At 37.8% G+C, this 18,570-nt stretch overlaps 1 protein-coding gene across 13 annotated transcripts in view; it reads right to left on the reverse strand.

Annotated features, from left to right (window-relative positions):
- The window catches only part of ptprk (protein tyrosine phosphatase receptor type K), a 175,351-nt gene that overhangs the window by 12,917 nt on the left and 143,864 nt on the right, over nt 1-18,570 (reverse strand). For 3 of the 13 annotated variants that reach the window (XM_026194988.1, XM_026194987.1, XM_026194990.1), the window contains 10 exons: nt 13,055-13,190; nt 9,914-9,943; nt 8,240-8,400; nt 6,824-6,859; nt 4,307-4,318; nt 3,934-4,130; nt 2,771-2,858; nt 1,923-2,062; nt 1,762-1,779; nt 1,291-1,327 (listed from right to left, as the gene is read on the reverse strand). In XM_026194988.1, coding sequence (XP_026050773.1) covers nt 1,291-1,327; nt 1,762-1,779; nt 1,923-2,062; nt 2,771-2,858; nt 3,934-4,130; nt 4,307-4,318; nt 6,824-6,859; nt 8,240-8,400; nt 9,914-9,943; nt 13,055-13,190 — 855 coding nt within the window. The remainder of the gene's footprint in view (nt 1-1,290; nt 1,328-1,761; nt 1,780-1,922; nt 2,063-2,770; nt 2,859-3,933; nt 4,131-4,306; nt 4,319-6,823; nt 6,860-8,239; nt 8,401-9,913; nt 9,944-13,054; nt 13,191-18,570) is intronic. The other 10 variants (XM_026194996.1, XM_026194995.1, XM_026194989.1 and 7 more) reach the window with 9 other exon arrangements.

Genomic DNA, 18,570 nt, shown 5'->3' on the forward strand with positions numbered 1-18,570 from the left:
AAGCAATTTGCTTCAAACAGGACTGGACGGCTGCTGAGTGGACCACAGTTATGTTCTCTGATGAAAGCTAATTTAGCATTTCCTTTGGATATCAGGGTCCCAGAGTCTGGAGGAAGAGAGGAGAGGCACACAATCCACATTGCTTGAGTCCAGTGTAAAGTTTCCACAGTCAGTGATGGTTTGGGGTGCCATGTCATCTGCTTGTGTTGCTCCACTGTGTTTTCTGAGGTCAAAGGTCAACACAGCCGTATACCAGGAAGTTTTAGAGCACTTCATGCTTCCTGCTGCTGACCAACTTTATGGAGATGCAGATTTCGTTTTCCAACAGGACTCCTGCACACACTGCCAAAGCTACCAGTACCTAGTTTAAGGACCATGGTATCCCTGTTCTTAATTGGCCAGCAACTCACTTGACCTTAACCCCATAGAAAATCTATGGGGTATTGTGAAGAGGAAGATGTGACATGTCAGACCCAAGAATGCAGAAGAGCTGAAGGCCACTATCAGAGCGACCTGGTCTCTCATAACACCTGAGCAGTGCCACAGACTGATTGACTCCATGCCACACCGCATTGCTGCAGTAATTCAGGCAAAAGGAGCCCCAACTAAGTATTGAGTGCTGTACATGCTCATATTTTTTATGTTCATACTTCTCAGTTGGCCAAAATTTCTAAAAATCCTTTCTTTGTATTGGTTTTAAGTTATATTCAAATTTTCTGAGATACTGAATTTGGGATTTTCCTCAGTTGTCATTTATAATCATCAAAATCAAAATAAATAAACATATGAAATAATTCAGTATGTGTGTAATGCATGAATATAATATACAAGTTTCACTTTTTGAATGGAATTAGTGAAATAAATCAACTTTTTGATGATATTCTAATTATATGACCAGCACCTGTAAAATGAGTACTGCTTGCAAGTTGAGAAGAGATATTTCAACATGGTTTTACCCATGTAAAGTAGTTTTGGGATAAATTCATACACTGAGGATCATGCAGCACTATTGAGTAATATTTTTGACTTAAAGCTAGTTCACGTAGATGCTATTCTTTTGTGCTTGCTGCTACATGAATGTTTCCGGTGAATGTTTCAGTGAATAATTTTGAATTTATGAGCATGCACACATTTTAAGATGTGTATCAGATAAAAATGAATGCAGTATTCACATATGACGACAATCCACTTTTTGATTATTTGTTATGGTAAACTATATTTAGTTAATTATATTTAAACATCATTCGGTTTTTGCTCTATTGTTCGATTAATTGTGCTGTCCTCGTTTACCTTGAGTTGCGATGTAATGACTGGGCCTCTGGTAGCCCTGCAAGAGAAACAAAAATAATAATTTTGTTGGAGACAGCAAACAATTCAAATCTGAGAGTAATTTATTTCACAGTGTGCTATGCAAAACTGTGCTTAATTAAACTTATAAAAGCTTGTTTTAAGACTTGTAATCTCAACACACACACACACACACACCACAATTGGATCAAACACACACTTCAGGGAGACCCAACATCAAATCCCCCCTCCCACAAAAAATAAAACACACCACACCAAAATCATGAGCGTTAACTGAAACACAGGCCAGGGATGTTGACATGCATGATGCCCACGCCACAGGCGAAGCAGATGAGTGGCAGCGTGAGAAAAGAGCGACAGAATGGAGCTGAATGTGTGTCAGTGCAAGCAAATGGACTTCAGAGCATGGAGAGGTGAGACAGAGAGGAGAAGTGTGCCTACAGTGATACTTACATCCCTGTACAGCCAAATCTACCGCCCCAAAACCAACCGCATAAGAGTGAGAGAGAGCACAACAATGTCAGTGAGTCAGCAAGCACCTCCAACAAGGAAGAAAAGAAAGCTGTATATTGTGTATAGTTGAGACAAAGGCATGCATAAAAGACCTCACATACGAGGGAGGGAGAGACGTTTCTCACACGTTCGCCAATGGAGGAGGAGGCGGCATCGCCACTTACATCAATGTAGTTGGCATTTATGTAGTCAGAGGACGGGTCGTCTTCCATTGGCTGCAGGATCACTCGAGAATGATCGTCTACAGCGCGACACACGGCAAACAGAGCAGATTCAGGACAAAAACAGCGTTTTGTTGGCATGCTCTTACGGTGGGTGCATGAAAACATGTCCTGGTCATATTTCACCCTCAAAATCATTTTAAAAAACATTAAAAAAAAAAATCTAAGTTTGTTTGCAGTATTTTTTATGACCGAGCACATTTTCTCTCCTCATTTCTCATTACCTCAATGCGTCCAGACGTTTACCTACTGAGTTTATTCGTAACTGTACAGAAAAAAAAAAAAAATACATCAATAAAAATCGTGTCATACAGACACAATGACCAGCTTTTTTATAAATAAACATAATTTAAATTAATGTCCAGGTCGACAAGCTTGATTTCCAGGGAATGCATGAACTGATGTATACCTTTATTGCAATGTAAAGCGCTTTGGATAAAATGTATGTAAATTTATGCAAAATACAGAAAATTTTGGGGGAAATGTGTTAAACTGAAAATTATCTTATTAAAACAGGCCTCGTTTTTATGTGCACAATATAATATCTTAAGATGTTGGGGTGAAATATGACTCGTTCTTGATGTTCATCTTTAAAGCACCAGCACATGTTGGTTTTCTAAAGAGCAACAGATGCTTTCCAAAGGGTTCTTAAATGACTACAAAACCATCTAAAGGAGAGTGTTTGGAGCCAGATATTAAGTGCACTAGAGATGATCCTACACTCTTACATGCAATGATGTTCCCATATCGATTCTTCGTTCGATTTTGCTCTTTCTTTGCTGCGTCCCAGGAAGCAGACTGACCCTCAAAGAAGCTCTGGAGATAAACACAGAATCAATTACAACACAGGAGCTTAAGTGAATCAATATCCTAATTTACTCTTATTTTCATCATATCTGACAACATCAGCACAAACACAGTAGTCTGAGTTTGCTCTGTGTGCATGAAAATACATGTCAGTTTGATCAGTGAACAGTTAAGGAAGCATCAGGCGCTCTCAGCAGCTGAAACTAAACAAACTGTTCTGCATCTGGCACACAAACTCCACTGATCAGTTTGTGGTTTTATAAAATAAACCACCAACACGCTTTGCCTGCAACCAGCAAACTCATCAGTGCAAAACATGTGTGGCTATAACGCTGTGGAGGAGGGGGTTCACCGACTTCTTGGAGAAGTGTGACTTTTTTTTTTTTTTTTTGCATGTTAAAATCAAGATGTAGATAAGTTTGTTTCTTCATGGGGACAGATACAGAGAAATGTAGCACTGCATCAGTGTCTCAGCAATGGATGCTCTGCAGTGAATGGGTGCCGTCAGAATGAGAGTCCAAACAGCTGATAAAAACATCACAATAATCCACACCGCTCCAGTCCATTAATTGGTCACATAATCTGTGCAGATTTCTCTCCTGATTCAGACCAGAACACTTTTTCACTGGAGGAATGGTTATTATGGATTATAGACTCTATGCGTTTGAGTTAAAATCATCTTAATGCTGGATTTGTTTCATCTTTTGTCTTCTCCAGATGTTCACTGATGGACTGGAGTGCTGTGGATTATTGTGATGGTTTTATCAGACTCTCATTCTGACGGCACCCATTCACTGCAGAGCATCCACTGATGAGACACTGATGCAGTGCTACATTTCTAAAAACTTGATGTAGAAACAAACTCTTGGATAGCCTCAGAGTGAACACATTTGAAGCTTGATTTTTCTACGTTAAATTAGTTCCATAGTTAATTTGTACAAAGGAAGACAGAGGGCAATATTTAAAAGCAATCGTTATTGTTTACAGTTGTTTTCAGTGATTCAGAAATGACACACTTTATGGGTTGTTGGTCCTCACAGATGCATGCGCCAGACTGACAGCTCTGACTGTGCTCACGTCTAACCTCATACTCCTCCTTGAAGCCGTAGCTGTCGGAGGTCTTCATCAGATTGATGTGCTGCAGCAGGTCGGCCACCCGTATGGCAGGATGGAGCTGTCCGGTCTGATAGGGCGACTCGGTGCCCTCGCAGTGGTAGCGCGGGATGTCCAGCAGTCTGCTGTTTTCGGCCGCCGCCGCCGCCGCCGCTGTGTGGTTCTCATCTGAGAAAGGGGTCGGGAAAGGTTTATTGGAATGCACACTGAGGGATTCGGACAAGTCTTTGTACATGCTAAACTCAAAGGACTCGACACACACACGCAAAACCTCACAAATGCATATATTATCCCAGAGTTGTGCACTCTGAACAGGACAGAGGCGTTTCTTCACACACACTTACCAGTGATAGGCACTTATGGGGCAGCGGGAGAGAAAAGAGTTGTTTAGTTCAGCGTCAGCTCAAACACACGGGCTCTGTACTACAGCTGATGGGGTGATGTGGACTAAACATGTACAGAACACAGCTACAGGACACTAAGACGAGGGGGAGCACAAACAAAGCCACTCTCTACATCACATCCAGACTGGGAGACTTTAGCTTTTTTGAAGGCACTTCAAATTTCACTTTAGCTGCAGTTTTTGTGGAGATGCGGAAGCCACATACATATACAGTATACATACATATATATCTATATATATCTCGAACCACAAAACACCTCTGAATATTATCAAATGCACAGGAATCGCAACCACAGGAAATGATTTACAACAACCCCCGTCGATTCTTGAGAACAAAGACGAGCGCACATTTGAGAGTTTCTTCTACACAGCTCCAGCCTACATCTTGACTGAGACCCTTGTTAAGGTTCCTGCAGACTTTGATAATCAGACTTCATTCGGTCACATCTTGTGAGAGTCTAGAACCTCTCTTCATCACAGATGTCAGAAAGTCACAGCTGTTTGGATGAAGTGTTGTCCTCTACACTTCAGCGCTGTCTCTGCCAGAGCTGTGGCCTAAGGGGACGTTTAAATACCCCACTGATGTAGAAAACGGCTTCTTTCTTGCTAGTTCTGTCATGTTAGCTCTATGTTAGCATCTGACACTGTTAACCCAGATGACTGGAGTTATATTAGGTTTTCGAGTAAGCTGTCAGTTCAGTTTTGGCACCATCCCACGAGCTCCGGGAACACTCATAATGTCATGTGCGTGTGTGTGTGTGTGTGTGTGTGACGAGGCTTTGCTTAAACAGAGCAGTGCTTTCCAGTTGATTCTGCTTGCAGATAAGTAGTTCTTAAAATGTTCAAGTAATGTGAATCTTTTAATGATAAATTATTAAAATCCCTCGTGTAAAAGAAGTACACTTTAGTATACTTAATAAAAATGGGAAAAATATTATTTAAAATAGTATATGCAATATACTGTATATATATACTTATTTGCATGTTAATTTAAATTAAATGAAAATACATTATAGTTTAAATTTTCCATTTTAAATTAAGTTTGACTTGTTTTTTTGACCCACGAAAGTAGGATTTCAGAACATATTTAAATATATTTTCATGTTGACTATGAAATATGGTTTAAGTGTTTTGACACATCAAAATAAGTGTACTTCTTTAAAGCACAACAAAATACTAAAACATGGTTTAAAATGCACTGCCAAGCAAAACTGTTAATTTGACATTATGATAAAGTGCACTTTAGTGTAATAATGTCAAAACAACATTACTGGTTCACAACCCACCAGTAGAGAAACTGATATACTATAGAGTAGATATTGTGTGTGGAGGGGTTTACTCAAGTCTCCTTCGTGAGTTAAATCTGACACAACCTCTCGTTAGGAACATATATCATGTTATTTTAAGGGTAGTGTTTGGGTTCAGTTGTAGTAGTTGTAATAACTTGACAATAGCAGAGTCCATCCGTGCTGAAGCAGGTCAATCAGTTTACTGTGCAATACAGGAGGAGCCGAGGAAATGATCGAGAAACACTGTTCTATGTAGCACAACAGGGACATAGTGGGGGGCTTCATGAGTGATGCATGCTGGGTAATGAAGGTCTTTATGAGCAGAACGAGTACTCAGCTCAATTCAGTTCTCTCATCCAGAATCAAACATTAACCTCATGACTTGAAGTTATTTTACTAATTGGGGGAGAAGTGTTTGGCTGGAAATATGTACAAATTAAAGACAACATGAAATTGCGCTTAACTTCTTCAGCAAATGTAATAATTATGAAGGGAAGGGCTTTATTTAAATAATTTTGATTAGATTGGCCTATAATGTTGGCTAATATTATCTCCTCCCTCACACCTCCTTTGTTACAAGAGGAGAAGAACGTGAACACATCTTGATGAAAACAATCACATATATATATTTTACTGTAACATGCACTGATTAAAAGTGTACAGTAGTGCACAGTAAGACCAAATGTGACCCTGGGTCTTAAGTCTCTGTAGCAATAACCAAAAATATTATTATATTAAAATAGTAAACATTTATATTTTTTTTATTTTATGCCATAAATCAAGTAGAGATCATGTTCCATGAAGATATTTTGTAAATGTCCTACCATAAATATATCAAAACTTAATGTTTGATTAGTAATATGCATTGCTAAGAACTTCATCTGAACAACTTTATATATGATTTTCTCAATATTTAGATTTGTTTGCTCCCTCAGATTCCAGATTTTCAAATAGTTGTATCTCAGACAAATATTGTCCTCCGAACAAACCACACATCAATGATGTATTCAGCTCTCAGATGATGTAGAAATTTCCATTTTGAAAAATTGACCCAGGTCACAAATGACCTAAGTTAAAGCCAGTAAACTGTATTTCATGTTGTCTTTTGATTGAACTGAATTGGTCTGATGAAACTCCAGACACAGGCACAGCATACACCCAGTCCTCACCTAATACAGCTGTCGGCACGAGAGGGTCATTAGGCACTGCAGAGAAACACGCAGAGTTATCATAAACAACAACTGTTCAGAAACTGAAATCAGAGCTGCTGCGTCTGCACTTGAGAGTTTACTCACGATTCATCAGAAACACTGCTGAACGTGGGTGCGTTTCGCACAATATCAGGGTAACACTTTATAATAACTGCATGCTATTAATCATTACTTAAGCATTAGGAAACAGTTAATTAATCATTTATAAAGCATTAATAGACATTTATAAGCAGTTTATAAACAGATATAAATGCTTTATACCTGATTTAAAAGCATATCTATAATGTATTTAATAATTGTTTTTTCATACTTTATTAATAATCAATTTATCATTTCTAAATTAAGTATAGCATTATTTACACACCAGTTATTAAGGAGTTGTCAGTGGTTCATAAGATCACTTAGAAATTGTAAGTAACTGATTAATAAACTAATTAAATGTGCATTCATACATCTTTTTAATCAGACATATAGTAATAGTTACATATAGTGTTAATAAATGGTTTATTGACATGTATTTCTACTGTAATTCAGGGTTAATTCAGGTAGTTATAAAACATATGTAGTTGTTAGTTAACTATTTTTGTGAGCTCATCTAAAGCTATTTATGCCTTGTAAAGCTTTTACAAATGAGATTTAAAGGCTGTTAATATTTCTATGTTCTGTATCACTGTTGTGTTTGTTTCTGTTTTTTGTTTAGAAGATAACTGAGCCTTTAAATATCCTTTATAAATGCTTTACAAGGCATAACTAGTCCTCACTTTAGATGAGCTCACATAAATAGTTAACTGACCATTACTAAATGCTTTATAACTACCTGAATTTACTACATTTCTTGTGATCTTATGAATCACTGGCAACTCCTAAATAACTGGTTTGTAAATAATACTATACTTCACTGAGAAATGATAAATTGATCATGAATAAAGTATTAAACACATTATAGATATGCTTTTAAATCAGGTATAAAGCATTTATATCTGTATTTATAAACTGCTTATTACTGTCTATTAATGCTTTATAAATTATGAATTATCTGTTTACTAATGCTTAATTAATGATTAATAGTGTGCAGTTATTATAAAGTGTTACCCAATATCAGCTCATTACTAATATCTAACTTGGATGCCTTGCACATTGCAGAGGCGCACTAATCACATTAATGTGCTTGAATTAGGTCGGGCAAGAGAGTATTAAACTACTGGTATTATAGTGCAAATGCAAAATGTTGTCATGACACACACTTTCTTTACGTGGGCTGCTTGAGGCTTTGGGTGTGTTTGGGTTTTTACGATGTTCTCCTACACGTATCGAGAGGAAGTTTTCTTGATATGATTCTACAATGTTCCATGTAAGCTGTATGTGAGTACTCACAGCGGTTGCTGAAGTTGTGCGAGTCCATGAAGGTGACGGACATGGGCTCTTCAGCGTGCAGAGTGCTCTGGTCTGCATAACTGCGATCCATAGAGTTGACCATGTGCGTCATCTCCTGACGGGTGTTTCCGATGGCGTCCTTGCGCTTCTTGGCCAGCTTCCTGATGAGCCAATTAAAGACAGAATCATTACAGACCTACTACTCCAGAAAACAGCATCACTGCACCCTTCACCACATCCCAAATCACCCACATGTAGGAATAAATGACAGAGAGGAGAGAGCAGAGGGGATGAGCCGATAGGAAAGCTTTAGTTCCATGGTAAGGGACAGCTTTGAGGAAACTTTTAGGAAATACTTGCAAATTAGTGGATGTGATTCAGAGAAATAAAACCATGCCTGTTTCTATTTGAACACGTTTTACTATCAAAAAAGTTACGACTTTTATTTTTGTGTGTGTGTGTCAATTCAAGCCCTTTTATGCTGGAACGTGTGATTGAAATCTGATAAAACATTTTTTTTTTCCTTTTTGCATTGAAAACTTAGAGCAAAGAGCTGTTGTTATCTTAACTAACAGCAATAAACAACAATAAAACAGTGAGCAAAGAGCTGCATGGAAAATGTGATAGAAACTTGTTACAGTACAGTTAACCTAAGATTAATATGTCAAATTAAAACTAGATCAAGGCTGTCTGTTCTTTTTAGTTAAAGAAAAAAAATAGCGAAATGTGCATTCAAACATTAAGGAAATCTAAAGCAAGATTTAATTCAGGATTGGCGTGTACAAACTGACATCAAGAACATCAAGATGAACAAATCATGAGCTCTATATTTGTCTTATCTTATGCACTTTGTTTTAGTTCAACAAGACTTAATACTGATCAAGACTTAGAGATTTTCCATGTCTATAACAGTGTCAATTTTTTAGGTTGTTTGTGTATTTAAGAAAGCAAATATATTTTTATCTGACCTGAAATATATATTCACTTATCATGGTTTTACTTTTTAAAAAGTGACATGTCATGTGATGAAATGCAATGTGGAGCTGTGAAAGATGATTTCTAATGCAAATGATTTATGCAATCTCTATTTGTTACAGGATTGCTTGTTTGCTCATTTTGACAAGAATGGATAAAAGCAGGAATCTCTTGATATCTGGCTAAGGTTTTCTAGAGATGTGACAGGAACTCTTAGAAAGCCATCAAAGCAGCGCTCGAGTCGCCTGCTAGATTGAGCTGCAGACTAAAGGCCAACCGAGGACACATGAGAAACACCCTCTTCACCAAATGAAAGAACGGATGAGTGTGTGAGGATGAGAGGTGGATGGAGACACGGTGAGGAACTATTCCACACACACACACACACACACACACACATGCACACACCCAAAACCAACCCCACCCAAAAAAAAACAAAGAAAAAAAAAACAGACGAATAACAGACACAAGTGCAGCATTCTTTTTTCAAATAACACCGCTTGGATGCGACCGTCGCCGAGCATGTCCTACTACAATGCAAAGGAACGTGATTGGTCAAAGCGATTTGTGTTTTCGCTTGAAAAAAGGATACTGCATCTTTAAAAGACTAACAGGACTAACCATAGACAGAGAGCAGAGAGCCCTGCATGTAAGTCACCGTTTTACTTTTGCTTTGGTCTGAGCGTCTCTGTTACTTACAGGTAATATGAGTACGAATAGTAGCTCCTCCTGGCGAGCGAATGAGAAACAGCACAAACAGATGAAGAGATATTGGTGAGAGCAATGTGGGAATCAACCGTGCCAACAATCAACAGCAGTTCTGATGGAAGCTTTTAGCCTGATCTCTGCTGCCCTCATTGAAACATGCATGGCTTGTACATTTGTGTGCAATCTGAAACCCTATTTACCTGACAGCCGTCAGTCAGAAGAAGGAAAAAACGCAATCAGAGCATGCAAAAAAAAAAAACTGTGGCTGCTCGATTTCATCATGCATTTCAGGCACCGTGACTTGAAAAATCACTGCAATAAACCTTGAAGCACAGATGAGTTAAAATGATTAAAAAGCCATTTTTAGAGAAAATAAAAATAGGTGGAGCACAAAAAAAAAAAAAAAAAAAAAAAAAAAATAGCTGCAAATCAAATCAATGTCAAGCTGCTGACTTCCTTCTGAACAAGCAGTGCCAGTGACCACTGTTTTAAAGATGCAGTATCTTCAGTTTGACCGGAAAACATTGATTATCCATTGCTCAGTTGGAAAACAGCCTTTTGTATTTATCGCTGTGTGTCGAGGTTCAGCATAGGTACATATGAATTCATTTTAACAGGATGGTAACACGCAAAAATGAAGCTGCCACAAACTAAAGTTCCCACTTCTGTCAAATGTGTTGAACGGTGCACTACACTCCACCTAAATAAAGTCTGGTTAGTAAAACAACAACAGATCTGTTTGATTCACGAGATGAAGACTCAAATGCTGCTCACTTTGTCTCAGGAAGAACACCTAGCATCGGACACTTGTGGGAGACAAATGTGGCATTTCTACAAGAGCATCACCAGCCACAAGCTTGTGCCTTCGCTGTGTCCGCAGCAACAAGTGTCAGTTTAACACGTTGCATCTCTTATTTAGGAAAATGAATGAAAAATGCACCTTCTTAATACTACTGCACAGAGTGATTGAAGAATGGAGGAGAATGAGGAATCAGTGCTAGTGCTTTACTGGCATCTAAAGACCATTCAAAAAAAAAAAAAAAAAAAAAGATTTCCCCACAACACAAAATAAATACTCTTTATTGTGCACTTCTACCCCCCGACAGCAGCCACAGCATCACCAGGACACATACAAGTGCATCCCAGAAAGAAAGAAAATTAGATTTTAATGCACTTAAGACTGATCTATCACTGACCTGCCGTTTGAACTAAAACTTACTACATCTCTGCTTTTGTTCAGAGAACTCTGGTTATTTAACACTGGGGAAATAACCCTTTTACATATGCATACTCATTAAGTGTCTTACTTTTCTATTTGTTTAATCATCATCGTCATGCTTGAGAATTGCAATATGTAATGCATATATTTGCGCAGTATAAAACATTTCCTTTCTTGAAGCCAGCTATTCTAAGATGTTCAGAAGAGCCCTGAGTCTTTAGTTACTGAAGATTTCTGTAGGCTGCCAGTGCAACAATGAATATACAGTAAGAACCGTGTGTGTTTGAGAGACCTTCAAAACTCCACAGCGTTCGGATTCCTCACTAGAACTCAAAACAGAGAGACGTCTAAGGTCAAGAGGGAAGGATGAGGCAGGAGAGAAAAAACACCTCAGTGGGGAACAAAAAAATCACTAGAATTAAAGAAAGAGATCTGGACACAAAACATTCTCATTTTTACAGACTACAAGCTGCACGCTACAAATTCATGAAGCTTTTCACCTCGACCAATCCTTATAGCATGTACTCTCCTCTCAAATGATTAAAACGCTCTCAGATGTCCTTTTCTCTCTTACATAAACATTAATGAATTGCATTTCCCATTACTCATTTCCCAAACATCATTAAAACACAGTAAATTCACAGTGTAACATGATTTTCTGACACGTGATGAAGTGCGTTTGATTCACACTGTTTTTAAAGGAGCACAATGAGCTTCCCTGCATAACCTCACTATTCGTTATTTTTACAGTGTGCTTCCAAATGTAAGTCAGCCTTTTTCCTCATTACGTTAGAAAAGAGAGCTTTTGCAAATGATGCCAGCTGGTCTGTTATGAGCATTGATTTGGGCTTTAAACAGAGCGCTGTTCAAGAACACACCACATGATGGAGCCATTAGACAGAAGCAGAAGCAGCAAGAACTGCTGAGAGAGAGAGAGAGAGAGAGAGAGAGGAGCAGGTTGAGTTTGTCAGATGATCAGGAGGAGGTGAACATACACATAAAACAGAGGAGCAGAGCACAGGCTCTTACTGCCGCTCTAACTCATTTACAAACGCTCACCTCGTCTCGCTTTAGACTCACACAGTCACAGAGAAACAAACGCTCCGCTTCCTGACACCTACAAACACACTCTGTTCTTTTCCTTCATCTCACAAATACTTTCCGGTGTGTCCTGTAAATGTTCACCTCAGACACATACAGAATAAAGCTGATTCATGAAAGCACACTCTTCAGAATCAAACACATAACTGACTCTAAAGACTAATAATCTGCCCACAAATATATGTGCCATCTCAGCCTTTGTTTACCAATGTTTTGAGAAAACAAAACAACAACAACAACAACAACAACAAAAAAAAAAAAAAAACAACTATGAAGTCGTCTAATTCAATCTCTAGACCATCGTATTTCATGCAATGGTCAGCTGTCATTCAAATACATGATAAAACAATTTACACATGAAATTTGTTATGTTATGTTTTTGGATAGACATGGAAAATAAAGCTGCTTGATATGCTGATCAAAAGGACATTTACAGATTCAACATTGATATCCAAATGCAGTGCATTCAGACTTTTCAATGTATGATTATGTAAATTCTCTGGAAATCGAACGGTTCTAGCGTCATGATCAAAAGTTTGGGGTCAGAAACAATATTTTTGAATAAACAGGTTAAATAAATGGGCTAAACAATGATGTTAGAGTGCAGGGTATGATTTCTGTTGGAGCTCCTCATACTGTACGGGTTTACTGTGTGTGCATCTGATTCTCTTTAATGGCTTTAATTGAGATTTGGCTGTGTTACGCTGGGGAACGAGCGGCCCCTGGGTGCTGATGATGTGATGAGATGGCAGTGGAAGGAGGATGTTGGTGTGCATCTCAAAAGCAGCCAACACAAATTCACAGAGTCTTACCTTTTCTTCACCAGCAGGATGGCCACGAGAACCAGGAGGATGAAGACCAGCACGGCCGCGCTGATGCCGGCGATTTTCACCACTTGGTCGGTCTGTTTGGCTGGGTCTGGAATCACTTCCGGCTCCTCTGTGGCCCCTGAAGACAAAAAGCAAATCTTTTTAAGTTAATTTTCCCTCGGATAATTGTTAGGTGTGAGACATGGCTTAGAGGTTAGAGCACACGCTCCATTGCAATGAGATGAGATGCAAGCTTAAATTCAAGATATGACAAATTATTTTATTTTTTTTATACTAAAAAGCCAGAGTAGCACCCAAAAAAACTTATACAAAAAAAAGACATGGCCACCAATATAATATAATATATATATATATATATGTATATATATATATTTTTTTTTACACTGATGCACCAATAATGACAAGCTCCTATTACAAATGCACCTCTAAACCAAATAGCATGAAAGTCTTCTGACCACAACATTAGCTTAATTTGTTAAAATGCCTGGACGTTTCACAAACTGCCATCAGTCTGCTGTGTGATATCTTTCTCTCGCTGCCAAAGCATAACAGAATGGGTTGAAAATGACTGTCGGATATGTTTCTCCAAACATTGGCACACAACCACAGTATCATTCCATTGTTGAACGCTAATATTATTACCTGGCACGAATACATTATACAGAACACAAAAATGAGTCTGCTCTAAAAATAAAAGAATGAAACTGTTCAAAGAGGAGATGCTGCCTCGGAGCGCAGCCTACAGAACAGAATGTGAAGGAAACGATGTTGAGCTAAACAGAATGTAAAACCTCTGGGACTCTGTACAACACAGGAGTAAAGCCAGCACACATACAGTGTATTCTGCAGGCCTGTAGTGTGGAGTGTGGTGAACACTGTGAATCCACTGGCTTTAACACTGATATGCAGATCAGGCAATTCTAAGTGAATACGTGATTGGCTGTGGAGAGGCGTGGCCCGTCATCTATAGGGCTTCAAAACACAAACTGACCAGGGGTCACTTGTGAAATAAAGGTGTCTTAAATTGTATCTAATGTTTTTTCAAATCTTAAAAGTCTATTTCTAAAAACAGTCTGAAAACTATGTGAGAATGCTATAATAAATGTATTAATATAGCTGCTGTAATTATTATTATCCTAATTATTGTCATTTTTATTTTATTTTACAGAACAACAGTAAAAAAAAAAAATACAACAATGTTGATGGAGTTCTTGCTTTTTATCAGCTTTTATTTTGGCAGAAACCCACAGGAAGACCACATCACCTCATTATTCATCTTTGTGCTTATTGAGATTTATATATATATATATATATATATATATATATATATATATATATATATATATATATATATATATATATATATATATATATATATAATTATTATTATTATTTATTTATTTATTTTTACTGAATCCAATGGTTTTAGTTGGTTTTAGTTGGATTAGCATTGAAACATGCTAACCACGGGCTAGTAACTTGCTAATCAACTTCACTTAAATTGCAGAGTTTTCGTCCACTTGATTGCACAGATACTATTTAAACTGAACTGAGCTGGATGATGCTATTCAGTTGATTTGTTACAATCCCTATTGTTAAAAAAGCTGTTTTAATAAAGGTGACTTGACTAACAACATGCTAGTAACATCATGCTAGGAACATGATAATCAATGCTAGAATCATGCTAGCAAAATTATAGTAAATTGCTAATCATGTCAACAACATGTTAGTAACTTGTTAATCATGCCAGAAACATGCTAACAAAATACTAGTAACTAGCTACTCATGTTAGAAACATGTTAGCAACTTGAAAAACATGCTAGAAACATGCTAGCATCATGCTTGTAACATGCCAATCATGTTAAAATCATGCTAGAATGCTGCTAGCAACATGCTAATCATGCTACCAACATGCTAGTAACAACCACCCTGAGTACCCAAGCAACCGTATAGCAACAGCTTAGCAACCAACCCAAGTACCCTAGCAACCGCATGGCAACACCCTAGCAACCACCTCAGGTAGCCTAGTCCTGCGTAAGTGGGTCAAAAACACTCTAAAGCTCTACTAACTGTATTTATAAACTATAAAAAACTTTCACTTGATTTAATTTAATATGCAGAAAACCCACATGTATATTCTCTTAACATATATTATTTCCATAATAAGTACTCTTTTTAAAAGTATGCTAAATTGTACTTCTTTTCCACAACTGTTTTACATTCCTTCCAAAAAGGAACAGTAAGAAGAGAAAAATAACGTCTGTGTTTTATTTGTTTATGAAGTTCTCAGTGAATAAATAATTTTGTCTATATATAAAATTTGCATGGAAAGTGACAATAACAAAAAGCAGACATTTAAATGGTTAATAACAATAATCAGCTAAATGAAATTGCTTGATTGTTCAGTAGAAACCAGTACTACTCAGTGTGGTGTATCGCAGAGCATCTGCTCCAGTGTAAGTGTACCGCAGTGGTGCTTCGGGCTGTAACCCTGTCAGAAATACATCACTGCCGACTGAAATACTTCTTGCACACCGTTCTAACAGCAAAACTATCATTACGGCATCTAGGAGTATTGATCCGAAGCACTGCTGAACTCCAGCTCGGTGCGGATGACATTTATGGCGGTCTGGATGCTGACTCCACTCATGGCTTTGCCTGTAAATGCCACATTGTGCGATCTGTCTGGGCGGCAGGAGTAAATGGATCTCCGGTATGTCCTGAAGCTGTACTATAAGCTTTTAAGAGTGATAAGGCAATGACCCGCTGACACGGGCCTCTTAAATAAAGCCATCAGCTGTACTCTCCTGCCTCTGGATCTGGGGGACAGACTCTTTCTACCCAACAATAACACTCAAACAAAAGCCAAGCCCCCGTCACACGGCCTCTCTGTTCTTTACAGCACATTTGGGCGAGTGAGCAGCCTGGGGTGAAACGACCAAGACGCAGATCACTGCTGCCCTAATGCACCGCTCCTTCATCACCAAAGCACTCTCTTCCTCTCCCTTTACTTTAAGCACTGATCACACAAGTGCTGTGTTAGCTTCAGATGACCTGTCCTCATGACACAAATACCAATGAATGTCAAAAACACAAATATCTCTGTCAATAACAAGTAACTCGGGCATGATCTGCTGCACAGATGCTAAACACAGCTGAAAACACTATAGCACTGGGCAATAAGCACGTTATGTTCTGCTGCCACACTCTTAAAAACTCTTAAAGAGTTTGGGGTTAGGGACAGGTTTGGTGGCATGGGTAGGTTTAAGGGTTGGCTAAGGTGTAAGGGATGGGTCAACAAATGGGTTCTAAATTGTTCTAAATTGGTTTCTTTTAGTACCATTTTTCTAGAAATCCATTAAATCATAGGTCTTCAACCCTAGGCATTATAAGACATTATATATGAAGCTATTTTAGAATAATAGAAGCATTTTACATAGCAGTAGAATTGTGTACATTTGGTTAGAGAATGAAGATCTGTCAGTTTAGATACATCTCAATCTGGCTTTGATGTTTAAAGTTCTATATACATTTGATCTGCAAACAGTGACATCATCACAGCAAGGCCTCTGCTGATACAGCAGCCAATGAGCTTGCTGCTTAACTTTTCAATAGTTTAGGATAAGCAAAGATTTCTGCAGAATCATGTTCATGTACTGTTTTCGAAGGTTTTTTAAAGCCTTCTCTTACAGCCGTCTTGCAATTGTTACCTAAAAACGTGTTAGTTTTTATATATATATATATAAATCGATTTATTTAGGTGGATTCAGTGATGTTAAATATTAGTTTTGACCAGTTATTAAGAATGTTTAGTTTTTTTTTTTTCTCCCCTGTAAATAAATGTAATCTATAACCCTGTCCCCCTCATTCACACAGAGGAAAAGCAAAGACTGTAACATTACTGGCAGTCACTTTTGGCGCTTGGGTTAAAAGGTGATTAATCGGTGGCACGGTGTGGTTTTAGATGCAGGCCTGTATTGGTTCAGACACCACATTTTGCCCCCTGCCAGAAGACTTCTGTTTCTGTCAGCTCTTATGAGTCTGATCTGAGAGAAAAACACTAGGAGCAATTCAATGGAAATTGGATTACATCCATTTTGGAGATAAAATTCCATGCTTAAAAACAAAAATGTATTTTTGTTGCTAAACAACACATGACGTGGGCTATATCTAATCCGTTCTGGGAGTGCTCTGAGCCGCAGGCAGACTTTTATCATTCGATTTCCTGCTGAAAAACAATTAATGAAGAGCCAGAGGAGGAAATAACGTGCAATAACTCAGACGAGACACGGCCGAAGGTACTGTCATTACCACAACAGCTCACTGGCAATACAGATGTGCATCACTCCAAGCAGAAAAACACTTCAGACGTTTAGCTGGACAAAATGTACAAGAAACTATACTTCCAATATGCAGTTATGATCATTTATGACTATATATATATATATATATATATAATCTCAACTCTGCAAATAATCACAAAATATATGCAATGAAAGAAATCTGAAAGCTTTTGGGTTGGTTCAGTGTCAGTCACCCAGAAACAAAGGCTGTGACACAGCAGTACGGCATATTCACACATTCCATGAAGCGAATCAAAATTATATTCATAAAATATGCCAAATTCTGGGTTGTGATTTTAAGGAATAAGAAAAACAACACTTGACCTGTTAACACTAACTGCTTTGTCTACAGTCCTGAAGAAATTTCTTGCAGTTTGTGAAATTTCTCTTTTTTGCTACAGTGATTGACAGTATGCTCAAACATTAATGCTAAATTATTTTGCAAGTATCTAAAATATTATTAGAAATGTAGTTACTAAAATATATATATATATATATATATATATATATATATATATATATATATATATATATATATATATATATATATATATATATATATATATATATTACTAAAAAGTAGTTGTGAGATACAGTATGACATTCCACGGTTGTCTTGTCCAGCTTCAGATGGTCACTTCAGAGCTAAAGCAGCACAGCATCACACCACACCGGCAGATTCATGTCACGCACTTTCAGGCTCCGGTTACTGTGCCTATGGATTTTCCATTCTTTATTTTATTAGCTGTGTTATGAATGGCTGTGAAATGCTTTGTCTTGAAAGTGATCACACTGTTTCTAGTAGGACTGAGCAGTACTACCACCAGCTCTCTGCCATCAGTTCAAAAATATCATTATTATAATTTTACCCCTTTTGTTCTGTTCACCACGCATTGATATTTTCAACTTTAACTTACATTTTTGCAGAAGACTGGTGCTTTGCAGTCGTGCAGTCACTGATCAGTACTACTCTTCTCTATGTGTGCTGCTGATTACTAACCGTTTTCTTCAGTAGTGTTCATTGTTGACAGTGGAGTAATCTGAGGCTGAGATGACATATAAACACGACTCAGGACAGGACTGTGCTGAACCACGATCTAAAAGTATTCCTGTGTGAGGCAGTGTCATCTATTCAATTTCAAAACGATCCACACA

The sequence above is a fragment of the Carassius auratus genome, chromosome 20, assembly GCF_003368295.1.
Source record: "Carassius auratus strain Wakin chromosome 20, ASM336829v1, whole genome shotgun sequence".
NCBI lineage: Eukaryota > Metazoa > Chordata > Actinopteri > Cypriniformes > Cyprinidae > Carassius > Carassius auratus.